Here is a 19,909-nt window from a genome sequence, read left to right as displayed (position 1 = left end):
ATAAGAGAAATGCCAGTGTAATTTATGCAGGAGTGTGGACCAGCCAACTGGCCCCAGGATTGAGGGAACATGATAGGCTTGAAGAAACCTTGGTCCCCTTGTTCCTCCTAGGTCCTGCACTGAGCACTGCTCAGACAGACTGGAGGATGTAGCCCATAATATTTAGACTCTTCCTCACTGAGAAAAAGCTTATGAAAAGATTAAAAATATAGACTATGAAGAATGGATTTTTCAGCAGAAGATGCATTTCCTGGCAATCTGTGAGATGGCTGAGGTGCGTGACGTTACAGACTAAGGTCACTGCTGCACAACAATCTCCCCCATGGGGGCAGAAAATGTGGCCTGCCTGAATCATGAAACTTTAATCAATATGTTAAAAGAGAAACTATGTGGTTTTACAGAAGTCATGGAGATTAAATCGCTCCCCCAGAGCAATGTCTTTAAGATACTAGCTAGATAGTTTGGATGGCAAAACTGGAAGATTCCTGACTTGTAAACAAGCCATAAACAAACAAACAGTGGTGCTTTAAAAAATATGGACACAAGATGGATGCTTAAAAAAGGAAAAATGTTGGAGGGTCCCTTTGCATATATCTATAGAGCCCTACAAATCTGTGAACCATGTTTGTGGATCAAAGATCAGATGAGAATATAAATTGTGTACATGTGCAGGGCTCTCTTTTTCTAAACACGGCTAGAAGAAATCACTATTTAATCCTCATGTTGAGTGTTTTAGCATGCTGCTACTGTTACTATCACAGGGAAAATAATGCAGCAGCTGAATAAATCAAACATGTCAACATTCCACACACAAAGATATTTTAATGAACTTGCTGTAATCCCTGCACTACAGTCTACACTATAGTCTACAACTGGATACAACATACACAGAAAGGGTGGCAGACATTCACAATAAGCAAGTGCTTACACCTGCTGAAGTTAAGCTGAATTATTTCATCAGACATTTGCAAACAGCAAATGCATGCTGGACTGTTTACATTTAAGATGTATTTCCATGCTTCCAGGTTTCCATACAGCTAATGTTAGAATGGAGATTTGCACATACAGTATCATTATGAAGACACTTCCTTTGAGCCAAGGAAATAATCCAGGCCCATCACTCCAAAGACACCAGCAGCTTTCATAGAATATCAGGGTTGGAAGGGACCTCATGAGGTCACCTAGTCCAACCTCCTGCTCAAAGCAGGACCAATCCCCAACTAAATCATCCCAAGCCCTCTACAATAGCCTTGCAACCCCTTTTTGGGTCAGGACCCCCAGTTTGAGAAATGCCCTGTACTTTTGTATACTGTTATCCTATAGTATAGGGTACTTTTATAGTATAGGGTAAAAGTACACAAAAGACCAGATTTCACAGTCTGTGATGCGTTTTTTCACGGCCTTGAGACCCCCTTTTGGATGGAGACCCCCAGTTTGAGAAACACTGAGTCTTAAGGGCTTTACATGTTTATATTTTGCCAGTTTTAAACACTATTAAATTTAAGATTTAAATATTTGAAGCCATGAACTTCAAGATTTTAAAAATGCTATGACTGAAATTTATGAAAATGGACCATGAATTTGGTAGGGCCCTCTTTATTACATGTATTACAGGTTTCAGAGTGGTAGCCATGTTAGTCTGTATCAGCAAAAACAACGAGGAGTCCTTGTGGCACCTTAGAGACTAACAAATTTATTTGGGCATAAGCTTTTGTAGGCTAGAACCCACTTCATCAGATGCATGGAGTGGAAAATACAAGAGCAGGTATAAATACATGAAAAGATGGGACTTGCCTTACCAAATGTGAGGTCAGTCTAACGAGACAATTCAATCAACAGCAGGATACCAAGCGAGGAAAAATAACTTTTGTAGTAGTAATGAGAGTGGCCAATTTCAAACAGTTGACAAGAAGGTGTGAGTAACAGTAGGGGGATATTAGGTTTAGGTTTTGTAATGACCAAACCACTCCCAGTCTTTATTCAGGACTAATTTGATGATGTCCAGTTTGCAAATTAATTCTAGTTCTGCAGTTTCACACTGGAGTCTATTTTTGAAGTTTTTTTGTTGAAGAATTGCCACTGTTAGGTCTGTTACTGAGTGACCAGGGAGATTGAAGTGTTCTCCTACTGGTTTTTGAATGTTATAATTCCTGATGTCAGATTTGTGTCCATTTATTCTTTTGCGTAGAGACTATCCGGTTTGGCTAATATTACAGTATATGTCCAGTATTACAGGAGCACTTAGAATACCCAGCCAAGCCAGGGCCCCATGGTGCTAGGCACTGTACTGACACACAAAACAGGCCCTGCCCTGAAGAGCTCACAGTCTTTAGTTTAAGGCAAGATGCAAGAAACAGGAGACGCAGACAAACAGCTTAAGGTAACAATAATTTAAATGTGTTTGCCTAGAGTGTCTGTGCAAACAAACTGTAGGAACAGAGGTTGGTTGGTTTGTTGGTGGAGGTAGATAAACATCAGTAGTTTCAGCTTGCTACTTGTCTAGCCACGATCACCTAATAATGTTTCACAGGCATCCTGGTAAAGGTCAGTCTTAACGCGGGATCTGATCTGATAGGTTAGGGCAATGGCCTTACACATATTTTCAGAGCACCATTCTGCCTTTGTTTTCCCCTTTACAACCAGGCCTTCCTGTGAAATTGACATGAAAGAGACTGCTTTAATCCTTCAAATGGCTTCTCAACCAGCACGGTCAATGCCAACCCGGTGATGAATGTCATCAGACAGTGTCCGAAAAACAGGTAGAGCTATGGGGAAAAGCACAGGATTGGTTAAAAGGGTTTCGTATGTGGGTTCAAAACTGTGATTTTTCCCTTTGTTTTTTATGCAAATTATCAGTTCATTGTAGCCAGGGGATGCATTAAGTCAGTAATAAAATATCAACTATGTTCAGCATGTACCTAGTCACTATAAAACTGAAGAACAAAATATCTAGAGCAGGGGTGGCCAAACATATTTACCCTCTGAACCACATACAACAATCTTCAGAAGTTTAAGTATTGGGGTGTGCCTTCCAGGGCTCGGGGCTTCAGCCCCGTGGGGAGAGGGGTCTCGAAGCCCCGAGGGCCCACCACCCCACTGCAGGGCAGAAACCCTGAGCTCTCCCCTGCTCCAGTCTGGTAGGTGGAGAATGGGGGAGGGGCTCTATGAGCCACATTTTAACTGTAAAAGCGCCACGGTTTGGCCACCCTTAGGCTACAGCAATGCAGGAAAACACATGGGGCCTGATTGTTCTCTCACACCTTTGTAATTCACATGCAACACCTTTGAAGTGAATGCTATTTCACCAGGTTCATACTGGCATAAGAAGAAAATAAGCCTTATCTAGGAACAAAATGATAATAGCTCCTAGCCTGCAGAATGTGATGTCATGATGAGCACAAATATATTTGTAACCTTTCTTAGAAACAAATTCTGGTATCAAAATAAATAATGTAATTTTCAGCAGCAGCACAAAGATTTAATAAAAACACAAATGATAATAAACGTTAATCAATCGTGTTTCATTTAACTATGATTGTAATATCTCCAAAAGATCAGATAATCCCACTCACCATGTTTATGTCTGAGTAGTGCATAAGAGTTTCCTGAAGTCCATTATAAAGTATGATTAACATCGGATGCACCAAATAGCAGGCATAACTAATTTTAGCTAGTAGAGTCCAAATGTCCCATGAAAGCACCCAGTTAGCTAAACCTGTTGGGAATAAAGCAAAATATCTGTTTCACTCAGCACCATACTGGCCCCTCTTTAAAGCCTGCCACAATTTTTACTAGTTTTCTTATCCTTAAAATAAAAAAAGAAATCTGTAAGAGCTAGACTAAAACTGTACATTTTATAACCAGCACAAAGCAGACTAATTCTCAACATACCAATGTGATGGAGTGAATGAAACAAGCTTCCAGAACAATGTGAAGTTTATGCATATGTAAAGGGGCAAAAATTCAGTGTGCGTGTTTTAGTTGCTAGCTCCCAGTAGTAAAAAGGGGGAAAGATCGATGGGGAAGCAGGACCCTGCAACTGACAGCCCCCAGGAACAATGGGGAGAGGCCAATGCTCCAGATCAGCCTGAATGACAGGGCGGGCAGGCTAATCAGGGAGTCAGGAGGCCAGGGAGGTCCTGTCCTCTGCATGAGCTGGAATTGCCTGGGTCAGACGGAGTGGGGCCGAGCTAAGGAGAAAGCAGGGGCCCAAGCTGAACTGGGGAGCAGAGCTGGGCCAGATCCAGAGGGACCAGAAAAGCAGCCCAGAGAGAGCAGACCCTGTCCTGGGAGCAGAGCTGCAGCCCCAAAGCCAGAGGCACAGCCCACAGAGAGCAGACTAGCCCTGGGAGCAGAGCTGCAGCAACCAGAGCCAGAGGAGCCAGAAAAGCAGCCCACAAAGCAGGTCAGTGCTGGGAGCAGAGTCACAGAAGCAGCCTGCAGAGCAGACCTGTCCTGGGAGCAGAGCTGTAGCAGGCAGAGCCAGAGGGGCCAGAAAAGCAGCCCAGGGAGCTGGAGGCAGAGCAGCAGCAGCACTGAGACAGAGCGGTGGAGCTGGGGCTGGAGCAGTCCAGAGCTGGGGCTGGAGCAGCTGGGGAGAGCGAGGGGGATTCTGGGCAGCAGGCCCAGCACAGGGAGACGCCTCAGCCAAGAGGCTCTGCAAGCCAGGCTTGGATCGTAACCCCGACAGGGCGGGGGCGTCACTGGGAAGAAGGGTCCTACCACTTAGAGCCTGAGAGCGTGTGGCCACCACCAGAGCAAGTGTCCAACCCACAGCATCCCTACAGCACAGCCAGGGCCTGAGAAGCAGGCCTGGGGCTTACAAGGAGCAGACTGTGAACTGCCCTGACATTCCAGAGACACTGTTTGTGATGTTCCCTGCCACAGAGCGGGGTGATGTGTTTCCTTTAACCTTTCCCATTTTTCCTTATTCTTTTTAAAATTAATTGTTGATTAAATAACTTGCATTTGCTTTAAATTGTATGTAATGGTCAGTGGGTCAGAGAAGTGCCCAGTGCAGAGAGAGCACCCCGGAGTGGGTACACCCTAGTCCCTGTCCTAGGTGACCACAGCAGGGTTGGGGGGTCGAGCCCCCCAGGAATCCTGGCCCAGCCTTTTTGGGGTTACGAGGACTCTGCCAGACAGGAGAGTGGAAGGGGAGTCCTCAAGGGCAGGGAGGCCACTGGATAAAGGAAGTGGGAGCGAGGACTCAGATCCTTTTGCTATCCCACTTCACCGGGGTAGTATAGAAGCCAGGGAGGTTCCCCACAATACAGGACTATTTCCCCGCTTACACATAGTTGGATTTAAATTGTATGCTATTTCCTGGATTGTTTCATCAGAAAATAAGAAACGTTTAACCTTATTTTCTATTTATTTGAATGCCTATATTTTTGAAGGTCTTCTTAGACTTTTGGGGGGCCATATTCTACAGATTTACAGCCAGATAGCTTCACTGGATTTCCCAGGTATACTTCAGCAGCAAATTCCGGCTTTTATTTAAATTCATCACAGCCCTCTTTTGTATTTTGGGTGTTTGTCCATATTTCCATGGAAGGACATATCCAATCATTCCCTGATTGAGCAAACACACACTTATGCATGTTCTTAAGACCAATGGACTTGAATGGGGTTGGAGCACATGCTCATGTGCTTTGCAGAACAGGGATGTACTTTAGCAAGGGCTGAAGTTCTTCACTGAATTGGAGCCTATGAATGGCATTCACGCCGCTGCACAAGACCAATGCACCACCTTAGCACCATTTAAAAATTCTAGCTACACTTTTTAGACACAGACATAGCCGAGGCAGTTAAAACTTGAACGCTGGCTTCCCACTGAGGACTGGTTCCTCTCAAGGGCTGCTGTTTGAGGGTGGGAGTTTAAAAACTGAACTCGTATGCAGTGGGCATGTGCTACAATATTTACCAGAGCTTTATAAAGCTCTCTGCTGTTTGTGACATCACTTTTTCCATATCTGGCCTGAGCAGGGTGCTCGGCAGGAACAGGGCCTGATGGTGGGACAATTTGCATGAGAGGGATGAAACACACACAGAAAAATCCTCCAGGTATATTTATTTATCAGCGAAAGGAGAAATCATAGGTATGAAAAAAATCATGTGGCACTCATAATTTTATGACAGGTTTCAGAGTAGCAGCCGTGTTAGTCTGTATTCGCAAAAAGAAAAGGAGTACTTGTGGCACCTTAGAGACTAACAAATTTATTAGAGCATAAGCTTTTGTGAGCTACAGCTCACTTCATCGGATGCATTTGGTGGAAAATACAGAGGGGAGATTGATATACATACACAGAGAACATGAAACAATGGGTTTATCATACACACTGTAAGGAGAGTGATCACTTAAGATGAGCCATCACCAGCAGCGGGGGGGGGGGGGGGAAGGAGGAAAACCTTTCATGGTGACAAGCAAGGTAGACTATTTCCAGCAGTTAACAAGAATATCTGAGGAACAGTGGGGGGTGGGGGAGGGTGGGGGGGAGAAATACCATGGGGAAATAGTTTTACTTTGTGTAATGACTCATCCATTCCCAGTCTCTATTCAAGCCTAAGTTAATTGTATCCAGTTTGCAAATTAATTCCAATTCAGCAGTCTCTCGTTGGAGTCTGTTTTTGAAGCTTTTTTGTTGAAGGATAGCCACTCTTAGGTCTGTAATCGAGTGACCAGAGAGATTGAAGTGTTCTCCAACTGGTTTTTGAATGTTATAATTCTTGACGTCTGATTTGCGTCCATTCATTCTTTTACGTAGAGACTGTCCAGTTTGAACAATGTACATGGCAGAGGGGCATTACTGGCACATGATGGCATATATCACATTGGTAGATGCGCAGGTGAACGAGCCTCTGATAGTGTGGCTGATGTGATTAGGCCCTATGATGATGTCCCCTGAATAGATATGTGGACAGAGTTGGCAACGGGCTTTGTTGCAAGGATAGGTTCCTGGGTTAGTGGTTCTGTTCTGTGGTTGCTGGTGAATATTTGCTTCAGATTGGGGGGCTGTCTGTAAGCAAGGACTGGCCTGTCTCCCAAGATCTGTGAGAGTGATGCGTCGTCCTTCAGGATAGGTTGTAGATCCTTGATGATGCGTTGGAGAGGTTTTAGTTGGGGGCTGAAGGTGATGGCTAGTGGCGTTCTGTTGTTTTCTTTGTTGGGCCTGTCCTGTAGTAGGTGACTTCTGGGTACTCTTCTGGCTCTGTCAATCTGTTTCTTCACTTCAGCAGGTGGGTATTGTAGCTGTAGGAATGCATGATAGAGATCTTGTAGGTGTTTGTCTCTGTCTAAGGGGTTGGAGCAAAAGCGGTTATATCGTAGAGCTTGGCTGTAGACAATGGATCGTGTGGTATGATCTGGATGAAAGCTAGAGGCATGTAGGTAGGAATAGCGGTCAGTAGGTTTCCGATACAAAGTGGTGTTTATGTGACCATTGCTTATTAGCACCGTAGTGTCCAGGAAGTGGATCTCTTGTGTGGACTGGTCCAGGCTGAGGTTGATTGTGGGATGGAAATTGTTGAAATCATGGTGTCTCAGTCTTCCTACATTCTGCAACCTTCTGCAGATTCTACCTTTTAATTTAAAAAAAATAGGAATTTCACTTTCCCCATTGCTGTGAACAGTAAGCTCTTGGATAAATGAATTTGTTTCAGTGCAGTTTCTCTGCACTATAGCAAACCACAGTTTGGGACTGTTTTTCTCCAGTTCCACTGCTACGTCAACATTTCGAACCCTGTTTACTCGGACACTGACAATTCCTGCACTTTGGTTATACAACTAAAAAGTATTCCACTGAGGCTGGAAGATAAATCCCATAACACGTGGGGGCAGAGCCTCAGCTGGTGTAAATCAGTAAATCTCTATTGAACGCAGTGGACCCAGGCTGATTTATATTAGCAGAGGATCAAGCAAATACAATGTGTAGTCATCTATTGTTTCTTCTATCTACATCATTCCCATTGTTTCTCTCTTTACTCTCCATCAGGCCATCCCCGTGTCCACTCTTCTTCCACTTCTCTCTATCCCTTACCTTGTCTCACTCTTTGTGCATCCTCTGGCTCCCATCTTTCCTCTCACCTCTCTCTGACTGCTAGTGCCACCAGAGCAGCCGAACTAGATGCCTTACCACCTGTTCTGCATGGATGTGCTTCTGCTCCTTGCTGAATCCAGGTGAGCTGCCTCTGCTTAGTGGGACAGTGTGCCACAAAAAGGGACAGTGAAATCTGAAAAGTCGGAGCCCCACCACAGCCCCCACATCTCCAGGGTCCACATCAGCGAATCAGAGACAAGCATGATGCATGAAGAAATAGCACCACTCTTTGAACTAAGTTCAACACTTGGGAATGTCCAGAGCTGATCCTATCTGATACCACTGTAGTATTGGAATGGTAAAAATGGTGTAAGAGTACAAGCAATTTTATAACTAGGGGCATAGGACCAAATCTGGGCCCAGGTTAAGGGCCCTTTGTGCCACTTCAGAAGCACAAAGGCTATGCAGAGTTGACTCAAACAGGCAGCTCAGGATTCTTTCAGTGGAGGGGAACCCTTGGGTGACATAAACATGATCAAGCTGGTTTATGCCTCCCACTTTCCCTCTCTCAATACAGGAGGCAGAAGAGGATTTGGGGGCAGGGCTGGTATACACACTGCTTCACCCAATCCTTGACCAGCAGATTGATTGCTATGGACTTCTCCAGTCAGAGTAATGTAGCAAATCTTAGGCTGCCCTAAGTTATACCTGTAGCCCCAGGATCAGGGAAATGGATACCTGGTAGAAAGCCAACTTTCTCCCTTCCCCTTCAGCTGTACCAGTGTGAGCTTTGCCCATATTCTCCCCTGCGCTAATTCCTCTTTCTGAGTTTTGCTGTGTACTCCTCCTCCTCCATAGCAGAGGCTCTGGGCTGTGTAATACACTGACAAAACGTATCAGCAGTAAAAGCACATGCATGTGAGCTGGACCATTGTTTAAGCCAGTCAGTTTTAAAGAATGGATTTACAGCCAAATCTGTTCACTAACTGTGAGGTACCTCCATAGCCTTCTTGACATGCAAAAATGATCCAACCAATTGCTGCAGCCCACAGAGTCCGGTGAAGTGCTTGATAAATTACAGCAGCAGGGGAATAGGAGTTCACAGAGTCTTCTATGGTATATGCCAGAGAGACTACTGCTAGCATGGCAAGCATGGCACAAAGCCACCCCAGAGAAGCCTGCACCTGTAGAGATGAAGAACAACATACTTTAAAACCAATATTCTTAGTGAACTCTTTCAATAGCTCTGAATGCGCTCTTCCTTTCCATCTAACTGCCTCACCCAAGCTGCAGTTCAGTGCTTTACGCTGATGCACTGCGTTACCTTTCTACCCTTTACTTCCCAGCCGACAAGTTTCAACCTTGTCTTGAGGCCTGATGTGACTGCTGTGTCTCTTGGGACCCTGCTCTTTCTTCCTACTTCTTCTCTGCTGCCTTCCCATTTAGTGGCCTGGCTCCTTCATTCTCGGTCATAAGCTTCCTCTTCACATGCCCTAAAGTGCATCAGCCTCTCTTGTCAGATCACGGCCATGGCTCTTCTTGGTGTTGAAGTGGGAGCTTCACCCAAGCACAGACAATGACATTTTCACATTGTTCTATAAGAAACCCCAACAACCACAGAATATTGACAATCAAGGAGATTGTCTCAAGTCCCATGTGCGCCAAGTACTCCCTGGCACAAAAAAGACTGCCTCAGGAAGAGACACATAGTCATTGGTTCAGCCCAATAGACTTGTTTGTTAATGCAATTTCCTGATCAGCTTTGCTTATTACTTTGTCTTCCTCCTCCTCTTTACAGAGTGTTGTCTGACTCATTCCCGGCTTGTTTCATTATCCTTCGTCCTCACCCTGGAACATCTAATTCTTTTCCATTTGATGGAAATGCAATTCACTGCTGGTTCATTGTTTCCTTACAATGTCAGAGCAAAAGCTTCATTCTTCACTAAGACTTTCTGCCAGAGTGGGTCTTGAGTGAGGACTGCAGGATTTGGCAACTCAGTCAAATAAAGTGAGCTGGTAAGTTCAGTCCTTTTACAACAATGATGCTAGTTTACCTCACTGAGCTAATTTGTTCATCACATGGCACCAGTATATTTATAATCACTTTTCTCCAAGAGAAATAGCAAATTCCTTCCATTGCACAGTCTGGTCTATTGTTTTAAAAAAACACCTGGAGCCAAAACATACAAACATACTTGAGGTCGATTTGGGGAATTTACAGTAGTTCCAAGCAGCGGGAATAAGCAACTGTACCTGGCTTCTTTGAAATAGACACAGTGTGGCCTGGTTTGATTTGAAGGCACTTTTGATGAATCATCTCTCAAGATGCCTTGCCAGTGCAAAAAGGACTGAAATGGTGGCTGCTCAGTGGTGCCTGCTATTTTAAATGTCTGTCCTGCACTGGGTCGTTTGTATTGCACTGCAGCATGACACAGTCTTATTCTAACTGGGGCCCTCCACACAATCAAGATGTGCATCTCAAGAGGCTATTCCTATTGAGCAAAATGGCAGTAAGTAAATAAAATCAGTATTCACAAAGTTCTTCACCAGATCTTAAGAATGCCCGATAATAGAATGTCTAAACCAGTGGCTCTCAACCTTTCCAGACTACTGTACCTCTTTCAGGAGTCTGATTTGTCTTGCGTACCTCCAAGTTTCACCTCACTTTTAAAATCTACTGGTGTACAAAATCAGACAAAAATACAAAAGTGTCACAGCACGCTGTTACTGAAAAATTGCTTACTTTTTCATTTTTACCATATAATTATAAAATAAATCAATTGGAATATAAATATTGTACTTACATTTCAGTGTATAATATATAGAGCAGTATAAATAAGTCATTGTCTATATGAAATTTTTAGTTTGTATTGATTTTGCTAGTGATTTTTATGTAGCCTGGTGTAAAACTAGGCCAATATCTAAATTAGTTCCAGGTACCCCTTAGAAGATCTCTGCACATCCCAGGTGGAGAACCACTGGTCTAGACAACCAATTCTTTTCTGGGCAAGAGATAGAGAGGACAACCATAGTACAATAATGGCTGAAGTGGCATTATTACATCTGAATATAAAAGATCTGTGCAAATGAGCCCAGGATAGGGATGATTGGCCCTGTTTGACTTCTGCCTCATGGTGTGGGAAGGATGATAGATGATGATGATTCAGAAAGTAACTTTGTGTTAGCTGTTACTGGTACATGGTTAGATTCAGAAAGCCTAGCATTTTCTGGTGGGGAGGGATCCAGACGATTACTGGAGAATGCAGCCACTTATTTTAGCCTCACTCGGCAACTTAAGCGCTCACCTAACATTAGTTCACGAGTAGTGTCACTGAAGTAAAACATTAGGTACACGTTTAAGTAGCTTGCTGAATCGGGGACTTGTCTAGCAGTGCACTTTGCATGCAGCTCATTATACCTATGCCCCAGAGGGAGTTGATGATTAAACCAGAAGAAAACTCATATCAACATCAGGCTTTACATTCTTTTTAGATACCCAAAGGCGTCAACTTTGTGGGTGCTCAGCCACGGGGTGGGGGGAAATAGTGGGTGATCAGTATCCAGGAGCCAGAGATTGAATGTGGAATGTGATGAGTTCTGTGCAGCTAGCAACTTCTGCCCTTGGGGCAGGGAGTTTATTTATAAACAGAGGCAGGGTTATTAAGATACCAAAAGGCTTGTCATTATATTAAATTAAGGATCAGGATCAAGTTAGATGATCCTGAAAGCATTCTCAGGCACTCCAGTTAAAAGATAGGAAACAAAGGGTAGGAATAAATGGTCCATTTTCAGAATGGAGAGAAGTAAATAGTGGCGTCCCCGAGTAACTTGTACTGTTGAACATATTCATAAATGATCTGCAACAAGGGGTAAACAGTGAGGTGGCAAAGTTTGCAGATGATACAAAATTATTCAAGATAGTGAAGTCTAAAACAATCTGCAAAGAATTACACAAAGGAATCTCACAAAATTGGGTTAGTTTGCAACAAAATGGCAGATGAAATTCAATGTTAATGCAAAGTAATGCACATGGGAAAATATAAAATGATGGTGCCTAAATTACCCATCAAGAAAGAGATCTTGGAGTTATTTGCAGTACTCTTTCTCACTGTGCCTGTATCATCCTGAACTCATTCTCCAGCTTCAGAAGACTTAAAAATTATCTCCAGTCATCAATGGGATAGACGCAACTGAATAATGTAGCTGTCCTTACTGTGCATCAAGACCGTACCATGGAATTAGATGTAAATAAGATTGCTGATAGTTTCATTCAGAAAGCTACAGTGAGGCATAATGTCTTTAAACGGGGATGTTAGTGAAGACAGCTTGTAGGTGATTGCAATGATTTTAATATACCGTAATTCATGACAATGTAATTATGTAGCTCATAACAACTGAATGATTATTAAAATATTAAAGATACGAATGACAGACACCTTTAGTAACTAGAATATAAAAGAAGTGTATAAATATATATGCTGAAAATAGCCTCCACCCAAAACTGGCAGAGTGTCCCGTCCCCCCCAACACACACACCTCTTCAAAAGCACCCCTTAGCAAAAGCACAAGTCAGTGCCTATGTAGAAACCGCATCCATGTACCTTGTTTCTGAGGATTTGTGCTTGTTGGTGATACATGAAAAGCTCCAGGAGGACACCAACTAGAAATGGACCATATCGACAGTAAGGTTTTGTATAATATTCTGTGAAATACATCACTGTGGACATTTCCCTAAAAGTAGATAGGAAAGGATTATGCTGAAGAGCTGAGTGAATGGTAAGATAGTTAACTATTGTTCATAAAGAGGCCAACCTTAGTGTATCTATTCTTAAACTATGGGTTTCAGAGTAGCAGCCGTGTTAGTCTGTATTCGCAAAAAGAAAAGGCGTACTTGTGGCACCTTCGAGACTAACAAATTTATTAGAGCATAAGCTTTCGTGATGAAGTGAGCTGTAACTCACAAAAGCTTATGCTCTAATAAATTTGTTAGTCTCTAAGGTGCCACAAGTATTCTTAAACTATGGTTCTCCAACCATAACTGCTGCAACAATGGCACCATCCAGGGGTGAAAATAAGGTGGTACGGATCGGTACGATGTACCGGTAAAAAGTAGCCGCCAGTACCGGCCCATACAACTGACTTTAAAGCACTGGCACGGCAGCACTTTAAGGCTTCTGCTTAAAGCGCTGCCACGCTTTACTGCCCTTTTTGCTCCCCCCATCAGCAGCCCTGCCGGGTCCGTACCAGCTGGACTGCTGATGGGGGTGGGGGGGCAAAAGGGGCAATGACATTAAAGCATTGCCACAGCAAAGGACCCTGCTTAAAGCCAGGGCCAGCTCTAGGTTTTTTGCCACCCCAAAAAGGCCCCAAAAGCGGAATGCTGCCGAAGAGAAAAAAAGAAAGGGGGGGGCAGAATGCCGCCCCTTGAAAAGTGCTGCTCCAACCATGTGCTTGGTTTGCTGGTGCCTAGAGCAAGCCCTGCTTAAAGCACTGCCGCAGCAGCGCTTCAGTGTTGTTACCCCTTCCCCCGGCCGCCAACAGCGGACGAGGGCAAAAAGAAGTAGCTGCCCCGGGGCCGTGATTTAAATCGCCTTTAAATTGCCACTGGAGCCCCGGGTGGGGTGGGCCAGGCAGCGCAGATGGGCTGGCTGGGGGACGCTGACCCCAGCCCCATCCCTTCTGCCCGAGGCCTCACCTCTTCTGCCCGAGGCCCCACCCCTTCCAGTAAGAGCTCCATTTTACTTTCAGCCCTGGCACCATCTTATTCAACAGCTCTGCTCCTGTTGTGTATTCAGAGCTGTATGTGCTTGTTTTAGGGACAAATATAAATGTTTACTACTTGCTACTCCTTTAAGCAATGCAGGGGCACACAGCTTTGGGAGAGTGAATGAGATCCTTTTTTATTTGCTGTTTTTTAATCTTACCATTTCTTCAGCACTGAAACAATTCCAAACAGTGAATAGTTGTTGTTGGAGCTGCTCAAAGTTTTTCAAATGAAAAACAGAATTAAAAAAAAAAATCGGGAATTTCACAATTTTTATTTTTTTTTCTGATTAAATTGGAAAATGAAAAGTTACTAATTTAAAAACTGATTTATTGTTTTTTCTTTCCCCCTTTCATCTCCTTTTTACTCTCCCTTCCCCCTTTTCAATGGCATTTTATCACTAGTTTTGTAATATGTGGTTTTTCTTAAAGCCTCAGCTCCTGGAGGTGTGTGATTAAGAAAAAAATCTCCCAGCTTTCATTAACAAAAAAGTAAGTTTCTAGCCCTCATGGTTGCAGAGTAGAGCTTGAACATGTGACCCAAGTGAACCCTAAAAAAACCTCAACAACCAGAAGGCAAAAGAAAAGAATCCCAAATTTGTTTACAAACCCCCCACCACACCTTATGGTTTTTAAGGAAATCTGATCCTCTTTTTTTTTTTTTGGAAGGGGGAAGGAGAGGCTGAGTCATGATTTTTGAATGCTTATGGTTGGCAATACTGTTTCTTCTTCAAGTTAAAGAATCATAGAAATGTAGGGCTAGAAGGTACCTCAAGATGTTATCTAGTGCTTTACCCATGCTGAGTCAGAATTAAGTATACCTAGATCATCCCTGACAGGTGGTTGTCATTGCTATTCTTAAAAGCCTCCAATGATCGGCATTCCACAACCTCCCTAGGAGCTCGGTTCCAGTGCTTCTAATTCTAAGGAAGGTTAAAGTTTTTTCTAATATCTAACCAAATCTCCCTTTTTGCAAACTAAGCCACAGTACTTCAGCTGATGCCTCACCAGTTCCGAGCAGAGCAGAACAACTACTGTGTCTTACATACAACACTCTGTTAATATAACTGTCCCAAGCTGAGGCTGTGCCTCAGTTTTCCCTTTTGGCTATATAAATCAGTCCCAAGTCAGATTTACTCTACAATAGCCCCTTGTTCAGGAGCCTGTCTCTTTGACAGCACTCTTGATCTTCCTATTTCCTTCCCAGGAGCCAGGCTCAAACTGTAGGCCTCTCTGATTGAGAGGCAGACACCAGCTCTCCTCCTGAAGCTTACTGACAGAAGCTCCCCACAGTCTCACTTCCCCAGGGACTCTGACAGTTTTCTTGGGGCTTTTACTGTAAACTCTAAGCCCTCATTAATGGCTAGTCATCACAGAGGCCTAGTCCACCTGGGGAGGGATAGCTCAGTGGTTTGAGCATTGGCCTGCGAAACCCAGGGTTGTGAGTTCAATCCTTGAGGGGGCCATTTAGGAATTTGGGGCAAAAATTGGGGATTGGTCCTGCTTTGAGCAGGGGGTTGGACTAGATGATCTCCTGAGGTCCCTTCCAACCCTGATATTCTATGATTTCTTGTGAGTTCCTCCTGCCTGCAAGAGCCACAGGGCATCTCTATCTCGTCCTCTTTGTATGGTTCTACCCTTCTAACTCAGCTGCTCCATTTCTAATTAGCTAAATGGTCAGCACCTGATTGCTCCCAGGTATTCCCCAGAGGGACCTCATGGGCCAGTTAGGCCCTAATCCTTCCTGATCCCATAACAACAATCCAGAATGACATTTACTTTTTTCGCAATTTTCGCAGTGTCGACTCATTCAACTTGTGATTGCTATGACCCCTAACTCAGGGGTCCTCAACGTGGTGCCCGCGGGTGCAGTGGCGCCCGCTGGGGCAGTTGTGTGGGCCCGCAGGACATCGCGCCGCCAGAGTGCCACCGCCGAGCACGGCCACCGGAGAACCGCCTGCCGAAATGCCGCAGAGAAATGTTGCCATTTCTCAGCTGCATTTTGGCGGCAGGGTATCTGGCGCCCGCCACAGTCTTCTGGGAATGGGAATATACTATTCCCACAGAAAGGTTGGGGACCACTGCCCTAACTTCTTTTCTGCCGTACCGCTGCCTAGCTGATTATTTCCCATTTTGTATTTGTACATTTGATTTTTCCTTTCAAAGTCCAGTACTTTGCACTTGTCTTTCTTATAATTTGATATATTATCAAGACTTTTAGAATTAATGCATACCTGAAAAGAATGATTTTTCCTTTTACAAAATGTCAATAAGTTTTGTTTCTAAAACTTAAAGAGGACAAATAGAATCTAGAGAGGTTAAATACCTTAGTCTGAATGCTCTTTGGCTCAGACTGCTTTGGGTGAATATTCCTTTTTTATTAAAATAATGTATTTTGTTTATTCAGATTTAAATACTAACTAAAAAGATGCCCATCCAAGCTTTAAATGCTCTGACACCCCATTAACAATGCAGTTAATAAATTATGTAGTGCTATAATACTGGCCTAAAAGTTAAGATACTAGGAATGACTACACTGACTTGATTGTGATTGAACTTCTGTGTTAGGAAGAAGAGGGGAGAAGCTGCGGTTCAGTTGGCCATGCCAGGCTTCAACAAGGTATTTGAAAAAATGTATTAAGACAAAACTGAAGACTTGTATATATTGGAAATTTCTCTCTTATTGTTATGACTTTACAGAAGTCATCCTTTGAATAGCTATTCATCCTGAGTATCAACATTTTGGCTGAATAGCTATTCAAAAATTAATTTCCATATTAACCTAGTAATAAGGGATGAAGAGTATTTGTAGAACCTTACCTTGTATCTGAAGGAGATGCAACAGGAAGTCTGAAAAATGATGACAGCAAGGCTGTAACAGTGAAAGATGCCAGGAAAAGAGTGGTTCCTAAGATAATCAACCCACATTTGCTTCTACAAGTAAAATGTAAAGAAAAACATTTTTAACATCCAATTTTCTGATCTCATTGCAAACATTTCTTTCATCCTGTAATTTTATCCCATTTATTCCTTTTCTGAAGTATCAAAGTCATTTCCTCCATTTGTGTCACACAATCGTTTCAGAGATCCATTGTAAAATCTTGGGGTATCTCATTGTAAATGTCATGAGATCTGATTATTAATGCCACAAATGTGCATTTATAGGACCATGATGCATTACAATACTTAACCATGTGCTTTAAAGGGACATGCTTTTTCTCTGTCATTGATTCAGGGTCATATTGTTTGTCGCTGTTCAATTTATTTACTTGATTTAAAACATCTTCAGAACATTGTACCAGTGATAAAAAATTGGGGGTTTATAGCTATATGATGCTTGAACAGACAGATACTTAATATTTATTGTTAGCATGTAAACCCAAAACTGAACTGAGAGGCTAGCGAGACTGAAACAGTTCCAGAGAGTCTGCCGATCAGTCAGAAAACTCAACGGGAGTCATACCTCTGAAAATCAGGCAAAAAGCTTTTCAAGATGTGTACCCAAAACCACTTAAGAAAATTTTGCCGCAGGCCTCTCACATGCTACAAGGCCTAGTAGAATAGATAATGGCAAGGTGTGAGTCTCACCTGGAGGATATGATCATTGCTTGCACTTCAGCAAAGCGATAATGGAAAGCATCTAGCTTGTACTCATTTCTCTTGAGATAGACCCTTCTGTGAGATGTTCACAGCAATCTTAAATCAGGTCTTTCATCATATTCCTTAAGACTTTTCAGAAACCATATACAACTGAAGCTTATTATATTGTGTTCTTTGGGGGAAATACAGAGGCCAAAAAATTAAGAGGAAGAGAAATGTGTAGTATCTGAAGCATTGTTCAAAGCATACAGAATCTGAAATTTACAGGAGACACAGAGCCACTGGTATTTTTAGAATTAGCATATTTGATCTCAAGGTATTGATTTCTCAACAAACAACAGGAGGTGTTTTTGAACACACACAAAAATACAAAGTAAGGCTGAAATACTGGCCCCATTAAACTCAATGGCTTTGCCTTCAGTGGGGCCAGGATTTTATCCTAAATTTCTAGAGCAGTATATATACTTAGGCGGAATTGGGTGATATTTATTCTAGACACTCCTGATCTGCAGACAACAGGCCAGATTTGTCTGAATGCAGCCTGGACAGAGTTTGGGGAGGCTCTCTCTTGGATATTCCTGATGTTAAAAGATTAAAAAAGCAAAAGTAGACAAAATGTTTAAAATACCTTTCTGGACTTTTTATGCATCATCATGAATCAAAAAAGGACATCAGTCCAATTTTTTAAAAATTCCATTAGAAATCATCTTTAAGGACCTGGACTGTGTGACATAGCCATTACAGAGACGTGGTGGGAGAGGTAATATCTTTTACTGGACCAACTTCTGTTGGTGAGAGAAACAAGCTTTTGAGCCACACAGAGCTCTTCTTCTTGACCTGAAGAATAAAAGATATTACCTCACCCACCTTGTCTCTCTAATATCCTGGGACCAACATGGCTACAACTACACATGACAGCCATTGACACAGAATATCTGCAGAAAATACTTGGCCAGTAACAGTCAAACCTTCAGTTCCTAGCAGTTGTAGTGGCATATCCTGGAATAACAGATTATCCAGCAGTAACAGTATGGGCCACTCCTGCAAAGATAGCACTCGAGCAGACTGCTGTGTCATATGAAGCCCATTTGACTTCAGAACCTATCTATATGTTATGTAAGTGCAAAATTCTATTATTTTTGCTATTAATAAAAATGTTCTCAACTATGTCTGTCTGTATAAAATCCCTTTCTATATTTTTTCAGTATCAGTTCTCTGTACATACAATTTGCATACCTCATGCAACCAGCCGACTGAAAAAAATACCCTTGAAAAATATTCAAAGCCTAAACTATATCCAATGTGTTAAAAGAAAGGCATATAACTTTCCCCTGTACCCAGTACTTGTAAAGTGCCTTTTAATGAACTGAGGCTCTCTACTGGAAAAATAAGCCAAGTCTAATGTGCCATTTTTACGGGAAACAATCTCCCTTTCAAAGAATACTCACTTAGTGTATAAAAAGATCACTAAAGGTGTTGTGAGATAGAACTGGAAATCATTAGCAAGATACCACGTCCATCCATTGCACTGAAAACAAAAATGTTCAAGCTTTTATCACACTCTGGGTTTTTACAAAAATGATTTCCCACCAAACAGCTTTCTGACCTAATTTTGTCATTAGTTTCCACTGACTTAGCCATGAAGCCATGTTTCATGCAGGGCTCTTCAAGAGGTTCAGCCTCTTTTAGACTCCCTAATAAAGGGATGAGATTCATCATTCCAGAGAGATCACATGTACAGCTTTGTTTAGGCCTACAAAGAAAATAACTTTTAAAGGGAGTAACTTGTGCATGCATGCAGAGTGGGATTACAATGAGTTTGTAGTCTCTCCTTTGGAGAGAGGCTAGACCCCAAAAGCATCTAAAGCTGGTGCCTTGCACCCTGCTCCAGGCCCATAGGGAGTTCAAGTACTGCAAGGTTCCAGTACTGATATGCAAGGCCTTCTCACTGTCCTCTGACCAGGATACCTTGAAGATCACCTTTCCATCTACAATCCATAAAAATCTTTGCATTCCTTGAGGACATGAAAACACTCAGGGTATGTCTATACTACACACTCAGCCTTGGCTCTCACTCAGATTTGCACCCAACACCCCCTTTACTCCACACACAAATCAGTCTGGCTCAGGTCAGCTAGCTTAGGACTTAGATCCTAGAACCCTGCTAGGGGAGTGAGTCAGAGCCGGAGTCTTGCTGTAGCTGTGGTCCAGGCCCAAGCCTTGTAATTTTGCAGTCTGGATGCAAGTCAAGCTGCAGGATTGAAGGGTTCTGGGTACTGAAACTCCCTGTTGGAAGAGATCAAAATGAGACATGCTCGTAGGGTGACCAGATAGCAAGTATGAACAATTGGGACGGGGTGGGGGATAATAGGTGCTTAAATAAGAAAAAAGTCCCTAATATCAGGACTGTCCCTATAAAATGGAGACATCTGGTCACCCTACATGCTCAGCCTGTTTTCAGAACCGAGTGCAAAACCCAACTTTTTACAGATGTGAAACAGTAAGAC

At 42.9% G+C, this 19,909-nt stretch overlaps 1 protein-coding gene across 1 annotated transcript in view; it reads right to left on the bottom strand.

Moving 5' to 3' along the window:
- Positions 1 to 2,163: 2,163 nt before the first annotated feature.
- The window catches only part of LOC119855724 (O-acyltransferase like protein), a 37,815-nt gene continuing 20,069 nt past the window's right edge, over positions 2,164 to 19,909 (bottom strand). Inside the window, exons 10-15 of the mRNA XM_038402343.2 lie at positions 18,851 to 18,930; positions 16,623 to 16,736; positions 12,641 to 12,770; positions 9,037 to 9,223; positions 3,573 to 3,715; positions 2,164 to 2,765 (exon numbers count right to left, since the gene is read on the bottom strand). Coding sequence (XP_038258271.2) covers positions 2,634 to 2,765; positions 3,573 to 3,715; positions 9,037 to 9,223; positions 12,641 to 12,770; positions 16,623 to 16,736; positions 18,851 to 18,930 — 786 coding nt within the window. The 3' untranslated portion in view covers positions 2,164 to 2,633. The remainder of the gene's footprint in view (positions 2,766 to 3,572; positions 3,716 to 9,036; positions 9,224 to 12,640; positions 12,771 to 16,622; positions 16,737 to 18,850; positions 18,931 to 19,909) is intronic.

The sequence above is a fragment of the Dermochelys coriacea genome, chromosome 5 (genome assembly GCF_009764565.3).
Source record: "Dermochelys coriacea isolate rDerCor1 chromosome 5, rDerCor1.pri.v4, whole genome shotgun sequence".
Lineage (NCBI taxonomy): Eukaryota > Metazoa > Chordata > Testudines > Dermochelyidae > Dermochelys > Dermochelys coriacea.
This window is presented reverse-complemented; position numbering and strand designations above follow the sequence as displayed.